Here is a 12,649-nt window from a genome sequence, read left to right on the forward strand (position 1 = left end):
AGTCTAGGGTTCCAAGGATTTGTGGTTTTATATTAACAGATCATCTTCTTCTATTAATTGCTTTTTAAAATAAATGTTTAAAATATTTTAATGTGAATATATTGGATAATCTTTCTTAGAAGCTCTGAACTGTATTTTTTTGTTTTTTCCTTTCATGAAGATTTAATTACCTCAAATTATTAGATTTTGTTTCCAGTGGAATTTAATTTGATTTGTGAAGGAATTAGGAAAATAGGTAACTCAGCTACTCTGCTGCCTACTGAAAGTAAAGTTATGTCTCATATTATGTCTCAAGTTTTTAAATCTAAGTAACTTAAAATATGTGTGTGTGCATGAATATATATGCATATAGGTGGGGCTGCCTCTTAAGATTGCCCGACACTTTCCTTTATAAGAGCCTGTTATCCTTTTCTTATAACTTTGCCATTTTTAACATTTGGGCTGAAGTTCTCCATGCAGGCTGTCTGTCTCAGGCTGAATTGTTTTGGAAATTTTCAGCCAGGATGGTTCAGTCAGTTACGAGAATGGGGCTAAGGAAAGATAAATTATTTTAAATTAAAAATTAAAAAAATCTGGAGACCTTTTCTTTGAGAAACTCTGGCACACCCATACTGTGTAGAAGGAGCTTGAAATTTGGTAGGGGAATGGCCTTATGAGAGAGATGCCTTTTCTGTTTCTGGGTGAAAATCCATGCAAATTTGACAAAGTTATAAGCCTTTGAAAAACTGCAGTTCACACAGGTTTAGTAGAGACTTCTTAAAGTTTAGCAGCTAAAATCTCCTAAAATTCTATCTTCACTGAGTATGTTCCATCCCCTCTAGGTCCTAGTGCTGACCAGACTGCACATGCGCCATACCCACAGAATGACTAAGAATGCTCCATCCCTTCATAGCTCCTATTTGTGACTGACTGAGCATACACTGTCTTCACAGAGTAACTGAGCATGCTCCATCCCCTCACAACTTTTAGTGTTGACCAGACTGTGTGTACATCATCCCTACAGGCAACCCTAATTCTGGCATTTCCTAACTTTGGAGTATTTAACTTTGCAACCTTATAATGTTATTTTAATGTAGTTTTTGTGTGTAATATATAATACACACGCACAAAATCTGAAAAGTTGGGGATCTGGATATGTCACAATATTAATGTTTTAAATGAACAGGTGCTGCTCATATGGTAGAAGCAGATATTCTTCTTTGTGGTGAGGAAGAAGGAAATGGTGAACCAATCATGGCTCATCCTCCTGAAACAAACAGTGACAACACATTGCAGGCGTGGCTAAATGAGATTGTGAACACTAAAAAAGGCATCAAGCTGGATTTTAAGAGGTATGTAAAAGTGTAGCGGGGTGAACACCCGCTCCAGCCCTGAAAGGGTTGGAAAAGCCCTGCAGAGGGCTGGGGCTGCGAAAGGGAGCAAAACCCTGGCTGATTGGGGAAGTGGCTGCAGCGGGGGCCACGCCCCAAACTAAGGAACTGGGCCTTATAAGAAGGCCTGGGAAGCCAGAAGCAGCAGTCTCTCTCTGACTGGAGAGGGAGACAGGCCTGGCTGCTGGGGATCTCACCCAGGGGACCTAGAGTGAGGCAGGGCTGGGGAAAGGCCTTAGGAGCTGGGAAGCCCTAGGCCAGCAACTCCCCAGGCTGCAGGGCCTAGTCCTAGGCCTACCTAGGTATTGGGCTTGCAGAGGGGCAGCTGGAGGGTGGGTAAAGGCAGCCAGTCCAAACCCCGTGTTGCCTATGATGATCAGCTGATAGACTGCAGTCTGCCCCAGGGCGCGGGGGCTAAATGGAGACTGGCAGTAGCCACGACTGAGGCGACATGGGGATAGGGAGTGGGGGTTCCCCTGGGGGGGGGGAAACCCAGTAAGACCGTGGGGTACTGCAGGAGGCAGAACCCTGGGATAAGAACACCAGGGTCCTGGGAGGGACACGGGGGCTAGAGGACAGGCGGATCACCAGCCTGCAAGGGGCGCTCTGGATGCTGGAAGAGCTAATTCCTGGAAGTAACCTGCAGGAGGTGCCGCAGGGGTGAGTCCGCTCCTCTACAAAAAGATTCACAAGGACTCTGCATTATTATTATTTATTAATAGTTACCACCAACTGGTTGTGTGTTGGTGCTGCCCATTGTAGGGCAAACTTCTGTTTACAGAACTTTTATTAACAATACATTTTACTGTAATGTATGCATTACTGAATGGTGAAATACAATCAAACATAATAATTGGTAATGAAATACAGTACCATCAGAAATGATTAATCCCAAACAGTACCAAAACTCTGTTTTTTATTTGTGGGTGTGTGTGGTTTCTTCTGATGAATGTGTGCACCAGAGAAGTATTTTTCAAACACAACTTATTTTTATTAATGGATGCAGTGAAGCTGTTGGTCCCAAGGCTTTAAAATATTTTAGACTACCAATAATATTGCATATGCAATAAACAGTTACTGTATTTTAAAATATTGTATAGTAATTATTGCATATGGCAGAGCTGGTAGCATCACCAGTAAGTAAGGTTGCCTAGCACTTTCCATTATAATACCTCGTTTTCAGTTGCTTATAACTTTGCCAAACTTTAACTGTTCAGACTGAAAATTTTCATGCCGGTAATCTAGCTTAGGCTACTGTTTTTGTTTGTTTTTGTTTTGAGAACAAATTAGCTGTTTTGGAGAATGAGATTAGGGAAAAAGAAGTTGTTAAATAATTCTTACAACCTTTTCCTCAAGAAGTCCTCATGCCTGTATGCTTTGGAGCACGGATTTGCAATTTAACAGTGGGTTGCTTTTATGTGAAGGATGTGTCTTTTGCTGTTCCTGTGAAAATCCCCTCAAATTTGATTAAGTTGTAAGCTTCTGGAAATTGCAGTTTGCACATGCTTAGTGAAAATTCGTTAGAGACTGTTAACATTCTTCAAAGATTCCGTCTGTAGTGAGCATGCTTCAACCTAGGGATGCAGGTGCAGGATTTTCCCTGCAATTTACCCTTCTGGCTACTAGGGGCCGCTGTTGCATCAGGCACTGGAGCTGAGATCAGAGAGACTTTCGCCCTAGGGCTCTCAAAGCGGACTCAACCCCACTGGCATTCAGGCAGCATGGAGGTGAAGAGGTAACTAGCCTGGTACAAATACAGATTGGTAAAGCCCCACGTTTTTCACAAATGCAAAGTAACGCACAGAAACCAACATAAAATGAAAAACTGACCACACAGCAGCAGCTCCTGTCCTGCGGGGCTGGGGCCAGTTCCCTGCTCTGGGCATTGCAACCCAGTCCACGGTCACAGTGCTGCTACTCATTCAAATTTGGCCTGGTCACCCTTCCAGAGGGCCACTCATCGAGCGGTAGGACACGACTCCCCACCTCAGGACCTCCCACCCCACTGGAGAAGAGGGGCTAGATGGGGTGTTGGGATTCAGTGTGGGAGGGAGAATATATAAGGGGGGTTAGGGGAGGGGCTACTGGGACTGATGGGGGGGGAGCTGGGGTGCTGGGTCTCAATACGGGAGGGGGAATATTTGAGGAGGGTAGGGAAGGGTTTTCTGGGGCTAATGGGGATTTTTGGGGGGTGATATTTAATAGGAGAGGGGTGTATATAAGGAGGGATGGAGGCACTTGCAGAAGGTCCATGGGGATAGGAGCAGAAGAGTGCAGGAGTCATGGTGGTGTATAGGAGCTGAGAGGGTAGGGCACAAAAGTCGGGGTGGTGGGGTGGATAGACAGAGTGGGGGGGGGGGATCTGGGGGCTGGAGAGATTGGTTACAAACAGAGACACACAGAGGCTGGGTAGAAGGATAAATAACCACTAGAAACAGTCCATTTCAGAATCTGGAATCTACCTCAGGATTTCCGAGTTTCTACATTTTTCTGCTGTCAGCAAATAGCCGTGAAACCCACTGACAAAGTGTTTGTCTTATCCCTGTGTAGTGAATAGTCCACATAGCAATGGTGGGCTTTTATCCTCTCCAGTTACTGTATTAGCTCAAGAGGTAGAGGTATTGTGTATTCCTCATTTTCTCGGTGCCCATTTTCAGAGATATGGTACTGGATTTTCAGAAGTACTGAGGGTGGAAAACTGAAAAATATTTGTATTATAAATTGTTATAAATATCTCTTTGAGTGCTTGTTCTTGTCAATTCCAGTCAGATGTGCGCGTGCTGCGTGCATGACAGACAGAAGATTTTCCCCTACCAGTATCAATAGGGTCGGCCTGGGCGCTCCCTGGAGTCGCGCCTTCATGGCGCTCAATATAGGGCCCTACCAACCCGCCACCCCCTCAGTTCCTTCTTACCGCCTGTGACGGCTAGCTGGAACTCCCCATTTAGATTGACCAGACAGCAAGTGTGAAAAATCGGGACAGGGGGTGGGGGGTAATAGGCGCCTGTAGGAGAAAAAGCCCCAAATATCGAGACTGTCCATATAAAATAGGGACATCTGGTCACCCTATCCCCATTGCTCTTGCCTTGGCAAGCGCGTGTTCTTCACAGTGTCCTTTTTAGTGTATAGAGTAGTAGTATAGTTAGTGTAAATAGCTTCATAAGTTTCCTTTAGGGGGCTTCCTCCCCCCCACCGTCCCCCAATGTTCCCCTGGCACTGGGACATGCCTCGGTCCCCGGGCTTTAAGGCGTGTACAGACTGTGGAAGGTCTATGCCCAGAAGTGACCCACACACTTAGTGCTTGAAGTGTCTCAGTGAGGGTCATCTTAGAGAATGTTGTAAGATCTGCAGAGGGTTCCACCCTAGGATCCTAAAGGACAGAGATCAGCGCCTCCGTATTTTACTTATGGAGGCAGCACTTCAGCCTCAGTCAGAACCCGGCGTGGGGGAGCCAGCCCCAAGCATCACTTCCTCCGTGCGCAGTGCACTGACACTCTCAGTGTGAGAGCCGGTGCCAAGGAAGGACTCCTCTAGAGACCCTAGGCACCGCCACGGCTCTGTGCACAGAACCCAGATCTCTGTGAGGCACCACTCTCAATCCCTGGTGCCTCACAAAAAGAAGAGGTCAGACAGAGGCCATTCCTCAACCAGGTCTAAGGACCAGGTGGTCAGTAAGCCTCCATCCGGTGCCCAACCACCACGGGTCACGTCAACTCCTGCCCCAGCAGGGGTCCAGTCGAATCCAGACCCTCATCGCTTGCTGGCCCTCCACCAAGAAGACCCGCAGCTCCCCTCCATGCCGGAGGCGTTCGAGGCTGCATCAGACCTTCTGGCACTTACAGCGGGAGAGGTCGCCGTCACCGGTTCGGGTCCCAGTGCAATCCATGGGCAAGCCGGTGATGATGGCGATGCGCGCACCATCCTCAGTGTATCACCCCCTGGCACTGGCCGCCCTCGTGGAGGAGCTGCTCCGGTCCCCCAGTTTGCGGCACCCATCACTGGCACCAATGGGCTCTGCTCCTCCGTGGTCATCCCAGTCGGAGACCTCGGAGTCGGAAGCATAGTCGTCATGCTTCAGTAGGAGCAGTAGGTTCCGCTCCCGCCAAGACCGCCACCCCTATCCGGCACCATGGCTGGGCCAGTGGCAAGCTCCTCAGTGGCCATTCTGGACGCCCTGGGCCTATCATCAAAGCCAAGGGCGGAGCCACGGTTCCAGATCAGCATCGGTGGTCTTGGGGTCCTTCAGGCCGCCAGCCACACCTTTGGCACTGGAGATTTTGACGGTGACCTAGCTGACCTGCATACCAGCATCAATGGCTGCAGTGCCAACTGAGGCACCAACTGTGGCGCCAGAGGTCCTTGCTCTTCGGGACCCCAGAGGGGCCGAGGGCAGAGAACAGGCTCCTGTGCCGGTCAGCCTCTCACCTTCCTCCTCGCCTGATGAGACGGTGACCAGCACAACAACTGCCCCAGCCCTGGAGGACAGCAGGGTCTTACAGCAGCTGTTGAGACGGGTGGCTCAGAACCTCGATATTAAAACAGAGGAGGTAGTGGGGGAGACTGACCCGATGGTCAATATCCTTTCCCCTCCTGGGCCATCCCATATTGTGCTGCTGCTGATCAAAACCATTAGCGAAGCTACTAACATACTGTGGTAGACTCCGTCCTCATTGCCGCTCACCGCGGAAAGGTCTGAGTGGAGATACTTTGTCCCCTCAAGGAGGTACGAACCCCTGTGTACGCACCCCCCACGGACTCCCTGGTAGTGGACGTGGCCAACCAGCATGAGCGCCAGTGCTACCAGGGGTCCTCCCCAAAAAGTCAAGAGGCCAAAAAGTTGGACCTTTTGGGGAGAAAGGTTTACTCGACAGGGGGGTTGCAGCTCTGCATCGCTAACCATCAGGCGGTGGTCAGCAGATATAACTTTAATACATGTGGAGCCTTGACAAAGTTTACTGAACTCCTGCCTCCGGACTCTCGCACGGAGTTTTCTGCGCTAGTAGAGGAGGGCAAACTAATTTCCCGGGCGTCTCTGCAAGCAGCAGACGTGGCTTCATGCACCATGGCGACTGGGGTAGCCATGAGGAGGAGTTCCTAGCTGCAGGTTTCTGGCCTCCCGTATGAGGTCCAGCAGACCATCCAGGACCTCCCCTTTGAGGATCAGACTTTATTTTCTGAAAAGACTGACTCCCGCCTGCACAGCGTCAAGGACTCTAGAGCCACCCTAAAGTCCCCTGGCCTTCACACCCCTGCCAACTAGCGGAGGCATTTTTGACCACAGCCCCCGCCGAGGAGTTACCAGCCTCAGAATAGGCAAGAGGGTTTCACACAGGAGGAATAGAAACTCTAGAAAGACACCTCATCCCTCCTCTGGCCAGTCTAAACCCTCCTCAGGCCAAAACCAGGCCTTTAGAAAGTGCGCATGAGGATGGCGCACCAGTGCAAAGACTGGTTCCATCCCATCTTACCTTTTCGTTCTGTCCCCTTTCTACCCTGCGTGGGCCTGTATCACATTGGACCGTTGGGTGCTCTCCAGGGTAGAGAGGGGATATTCATTCCAATTCTCTGCCCTCCCACCCTTCCACCCCCCTTCCTCGTCCCACTTCAGGGACCCGTTTCACGAGCAACTCCTCATACAGGAGGTGCATTTCCTCCTATCGCTGGGGGCAGGGAAGAGGTTCCTCAGGAGTAGAAGGGCAAGGGCTTCTATTCCTGGTATTTCTTAATACCAACAGCCAAAGGCAGGCTCAGGCTCATCCTAGGCCTGCGAGAGCACAAGAAGTTCATGAAGAAACTCAAGTTCCGCATGGTCTCTTTGGCCTCCATCATCCCTTCCTTGGATCCAGGGGACTGGAATGCTGCCCTCGACTTGAAGGACACGTACTTTCGTATAGCAATCACACTGTCCCACAGAAGGTACCTCAGGTTTGTGGTCAGCCACAGCCATTACCAGTTCACAGTCCTCCCATTCGGCCTCACAGCGGTGTCATGACTATTTACCGAGTGTATGGCAGTTGTGGCCACCTTTCTGCGCAGGCGGCAGGTACAGGTGTTTCCGTACCTCGACGACTGGCTGATCAAGGGTCGCTCCAGGTCTCAAGTAGAGGTACAAGTAGACTTCATAAGAACGATGTTCGACACACTGGGCCTTCTCTTGAACGTGGGGACATCAACGCTGTCCCCGGTTCAGTGGATAAAATTGATAGGGGTGGTACTGGACTTGATGCAGGCCAGGGCATACCTCCCGGAATCGAGGTTCTGGGCTCCGGGCGACATCATTCGAGATCTCAGGCAGTTCCCCACCACCACAGCAAGGAATTGCCTGAAACTTCTTGGACACATGGCCGCTTGTACCTATGTGGTGCAACACGTCAGGCTCCAGCCGCTCCAATTGTGGCTAGCCTCAGTGTACCGGCTAGTTTGGGACAGTGTGGACAAGGTTGTGACTCTGCCTCCCCTGGTCCTCGACTCCCTCCTCCCATGAGAAAGCCATCTCCTATACACGTTCCCACCTATCCCTCTCGTTCACAAGGTTCTCCTCAAGATACGGAGGGAAGATGCTTCAGTGATAGATCCAGCCTGGCCCCGCCAACACTGGTGCACATCTCTACTCAAAATGTCCGTGGAAGCCCCAGTCACCTTGCTGCTCTTCCCGGACTTAACTCAGGATCACGGCTGTCTCCAGCACCCGAACCTTGAGTCACTGCACCTCACGGTGGAAGCTCCATGGCTGAACCCAATGGTGCTCTCCTGCTCGGACCCAGTCAGACAAGTACTCCTTGGCAGTAGGAAACCCTCCGCCAGGGCTACCTACCTTGCCAAACGGAAGAAATTTTTAATCTGGTCGGTGCAACACTGCCTGTCTCTGACGCTCGCATCCATACCACTTATATTGGACTACCTTCTCCATCTTAAGCAGCAGGAGCTGTCCATGTCGTCAATAAGGGTTCACTTGGCCACCATTTCTGCCTTCCATCCAGGTTCAGAGGGCTGCTCTATCTTTGCCAACCCTCTGGTCAGCCATTTCCTGAAAGGTCTCGACAGGCTATATCCACAAGTCCGACAACCGGTCCCGGCCTGGGATCTTACTTTGGTCCTCTCCAAACCGACAAGGTTTAGTTCAGGCCACATCCAGCTTTTCTCCCGAAGGTTGTCTCCTAGTTTCACATCAACCAAGACATCTTCCTTCCAGTGTTCTATCCTAAGCCGCACACAAATGGCAGGGAGCAGAGGCTTCACTCATTGGACGTCCGCAGATTGCTAGCTTTTTACATAGAACGAAGCCATTCCGAAAGTCAATTCAACTGTTTGTGGCCGTGGCAGACAGGATGAAAGGTTTTCTGGTCTCCTCTCAGTGAATTTTGTTGTGGATCACGTCCTGCATCTAAGAGTGCTACAACCTGGCAGAGGTGCGTGCCCCTTTGCTCACAGCGCACTCTACCAGGGCGCAGTCTTCTTCAGCAACATTGCTGGAGCAGGTTCCCACCCAGGAAATATGCAGAGCAGCGATATGGTCCTCAATACATACCTTTACATCGCATTACGCTATCACGCAGCAGGCCAGAGACGACGCGGCCTTTGGTAGAGCAGTGCTCCAGTCAGTGGACATCTGTGACCCTGCCAGCAGGTAGGGGATCTTGGGGGACAACTACTGCACTGGTGGGGTGCAAAATAAACTTTATTAAGAAAATGCAAAAACAGGGAAAATTCAATAGTGAGGGGTATGGGGTTTGTTAAGGTAGACAATTGGGGAGGGGTTTCTTTTAGTAAATAGGATAGGGGGTTTCAATAGTGGGGTACAGTACAGTGGGGTACAATACAGTTGGTAACCAATTAACACTGAAGTATAAATGTAACAGGTAGCTAACAATTTCTATGTAAAGAGTATGTCACAGCAGCATATAACCAACTAGCAGTATGGGTCAAATGTGTTAACTAACCAACAACTTTAGGTAAAAAAATATGTCACAGTGGTGTAAATGTGAGGTGTGTTAGAGAGAAAAGGGGTAACCAATGGGGTTTTATGCTAGACTTCAGTAATACAATTGAGGTTTGGCAGCAGTAGGAGCGGGGTGAGCACGTGGGGGAAGGGATTAAAAGAGAGAGAGAGATAGGAAGAAAGTGGTAGAGGAATGAGGTCGGGGGATGGGGAAGAAGAGCACGTGGTGGAGCAAAGAGCAGACAGGCTGCAAGTTTAAACAGCAGAGAGACAATTATACAGAACACAGCAAAATCTTATCTATGATTTAACTTAACCAAGACTACACAAATTAGCAAGTAACAAAACACAATGCAACAATTCTTTAAGCCTAACTTACAGAGTACAATGCAAGCAATTTTCTAAACGTAACTTAACCACAGCTATGCAAAATGAAATTACAATTTATCTAGACTAAAGGTTAAACCTAACCTAATGGGTGCACCTTATACTAGGGGTAGTTCCAGAGGGCAGAGTGGTGTGTACCCAGGATACAGCTCTAAGGGGGGGGGGGGGGTTAACTAGTGGTGGCTGCAAGCAGCTTATTTCTAGCAGCAAAGGCGCTGCGGAGCTCGAAGCAGATTACAGATACAGACCAAGGAGTTAGCTTGGGTCTGCCTGCTGGGGAAAGAGAGCCAGTAGCTAGAACAAGGGGAGTGTGCAAGAGGTTTTTCCTTACCAATCCCCAAAGCAGCAGCAGGAACAGCAGTTTCAGCATCAGAGGACGCAGAGAGGACTCGATTCGCTTACAATAATCAGGAGATCTCCAGGCACAAATTCGTTGTTCGTGGGAGGGGAGTTTAAAACGGGGGTACGCTCAAAAACAAATGAGAGCGGTGAGAGGGCCCCCCAAAGACCCCTAGCTGATCAGACCAGGTGGCAAAGCAAGGACCTTCTCCGGGGTCTGATCAGAAAATGTCTGGTTTTAAAGGCAAACTCAGGCAGTTTCCCACCAGTAGCTCTGATTGGTTCCCCTTAATCCAGGGGAGGAGAGAAGGCAGGGAAAACTGCAGGTAGGCACAGGACATGTCTGGGCAAGTTCCGAGTCACAGGTATGACTCATACGCTCAGCTATGTGGCCACTTTAGGTCTTGCATACCTGGGCAGATCACCCTACACCGAGCCGGGTCCGAACAAAGAAGCTAGACAAAGGAGCGAAAAGCCCCCCCTTCCCTGAGCAGAGCAAAGGCTCCAGTCAGTCTACACAAGCCATTTCCATGAGCAGGGCCAGGCTGTGACTTTGGTCAGTTCCATGGCCGGGGGGGGGGGGGGGGGGGGCACTCAGCACAAACAGAAAGGAAGGGGGGGGAAAAAAGGAATCCAGCAGGGGAACAGCTGTAACAGACAATCTGAACTCCAACCCTGCCTCCGGATCTCAGGCTTGGGAGACACCTGATTAGAATTGACATGAACAAGCACTCGAAGAAATAAAAATGGTTACTTACCTTCTCTTAACTGTTGTTCTTTGAGATGTGTTCTTCATGTCCATTCTAATATCCACCCTCCTACCCCTCTGTTGGAGTAGCTGGCAAGAGGGAACTGAGGGGGTGGCGGGTTGGCAGGGCCCTATATTGAGCTCCGTGAAGCTCCACGGGGCGCCCAGGCCAACCCTGTGGATACTGCTAGGGGAAAATCTTCCGGTTGTCATGCATGCAGCGTGCACACCTGATTGGAATGGACATGAACAACAGTTATGAGACGGTGAGTAACCGTTTTCTCCTCAGTGTATCTGTGGGATATTACTCCTGTCTGAATACATAGATCAAAAGGAGTTGTTAAAGAAACTAGGCAGAAAGGTAAAACAATGGCCTGGATAAGGAGCCTGTCCACTTCTCTAAGTCCTGTATATCTGTTGGCAAAATAAATCCTACTTCATTTGGATTGTGGGATCCCACCCCAAAGAGAAGTGGAGGCAAGGGCTTGCAGCTTGCCACTTAAAAGGTGGTTGCATTTGGGAGACCGGAAAAGGATCTTGGAAAGAGCAGCCTACCCAGGGACTGTGACGTTGAGTACTCCCAACTGCAAGTGAAGTGTCTTGGAGATGTGCTTTGAATATTTAGTGTGTGATAAAAATGCTAAGTGCTCTGAAAAAATCAGACCAATACCACAATAATTTTTTTACATTGACAAAACATTAAATAACCGGAATGAGAAATTGTAACATCTCACATCACAAACAAAGAAGTGAAACATGCAGTACAAAAGTTAAAAACTGGGAAAGATGCAGGTGAACACCCAATCACTGGGGAAATGTATAAAGATTGTGATGAGACAGTTGATAAAAATCAACAAACTTTTCAGTAAAGTTTGAGACCAGCAAAAACCTGCAGAACAATGAGAAAATGACATTGTACTCCAAATACCAAAGAAAGGTGACCTAGCTGACTGAAACAACTTGTGAGGTTTTACACTCTTTTCAGTGATAAGGCAAAGTCTCTTGCAGTATCTTTTAAGCAGACTAAGGTACTCTTGGGGGAATTCTGTGCCAAAAAAATAAAAATTCTGCACACGATTTTAAAATTTTGCAAAATTCTGCATATTTTGTCAAAATAACACATTATAATCAGGCCAGTTTCAATTATTTTGGTAATTTATTTCAAAATATCTGTCAGCAAGTATGTCTGTAACAATACAGAAAACAAAAAAGATTCAGGATGTATTTTTTGACAAATAGATTCCATACTGAGCATATTAATACAGAACTTTGAGTAATAATTAATTTAAACTACAATATAGAAATATATTTCTCACACCCTTCAGAAGCAGTGCAAAGGCTTGGGGGAGTCAGGGGTAACGGAGGAGCTGAGGGAGAGGGAAGTAATTGCTGGGAACGAGTCTAGGTGAGAACCTGGAGGGTTGTTGGGTGTGGGTGGGAGAAGTATGAAACAGATTGTTTTGGGGTGGGAGGATTGTTATGGAGCCTCCCCCATGCAGATCCTGGCTGACCCCTAGCCTCTCTCATTCAGTAAGGCACATTTGCCCCCGTCCCCATGTGTTCCTGCACCCTCACTTCCATTCAGCCCTTGCCCCAGTCTGTGACCCCTCCCCTCCAGCAGCCCCATGTACCCCATGCTGTCCATCCTCCCATATCCCAGGCCTCCTGACCTGATCCCCAAGCAGGGCGCTGTGAGGAACACAACCTCTTCTCTTTCCGATCTGCAGCTGAGGCTGCTCTGGCCCGGGAGCAGCTGCTCTCTGTTCTGGTACCACAGCAGCCTCTGATGGGCAAAAGGCATAACTGCAGCACCTCTCTGGCAGAATGTATTTTCTGCGTAGAAAAAAAAGATTATGTGCATCGCAT

At 48.8% G+C, this 12,649-nt stretch overlaps 1 protein-coding gene across 1 annotated transcript in view; it reads left to right on the top strand.

Annotated features, from left to right (window-relative positions):
- FAM151B (family with sequence similarity 151 member B) overlaps window positions 1-12,649 on the top strand; it is a 31,169-nt gene that overhangs the window by 5,426 nt on the left and 13,094 nt on the right. The window contains exon 3 of the mRNA XM_065406836.1: window positions 1,166-1,331. Coding sequence (XP_065262908.1) covers window positions 1,166-1,331 — 166 coding nt within the window. The remainder of the gene's footprint in view (window positions 1-1,165; window positions 1,332-12,649) is intronic.

Source organism: Emys orbicularis, chromosome 6, assembly GCF_028017835.1.
Source record: "Emys orbicularis isolate rEmyOrb1 chromosome 6, rEmyOrb1.hap1, whole genome shotgun sequence".
Classification (NCBI taxonomy): domain Eukaryota; kingdom Metazoa; phylum Chordata; order Testudines; family Emydidae; genus Emys; species Emys orbicularis.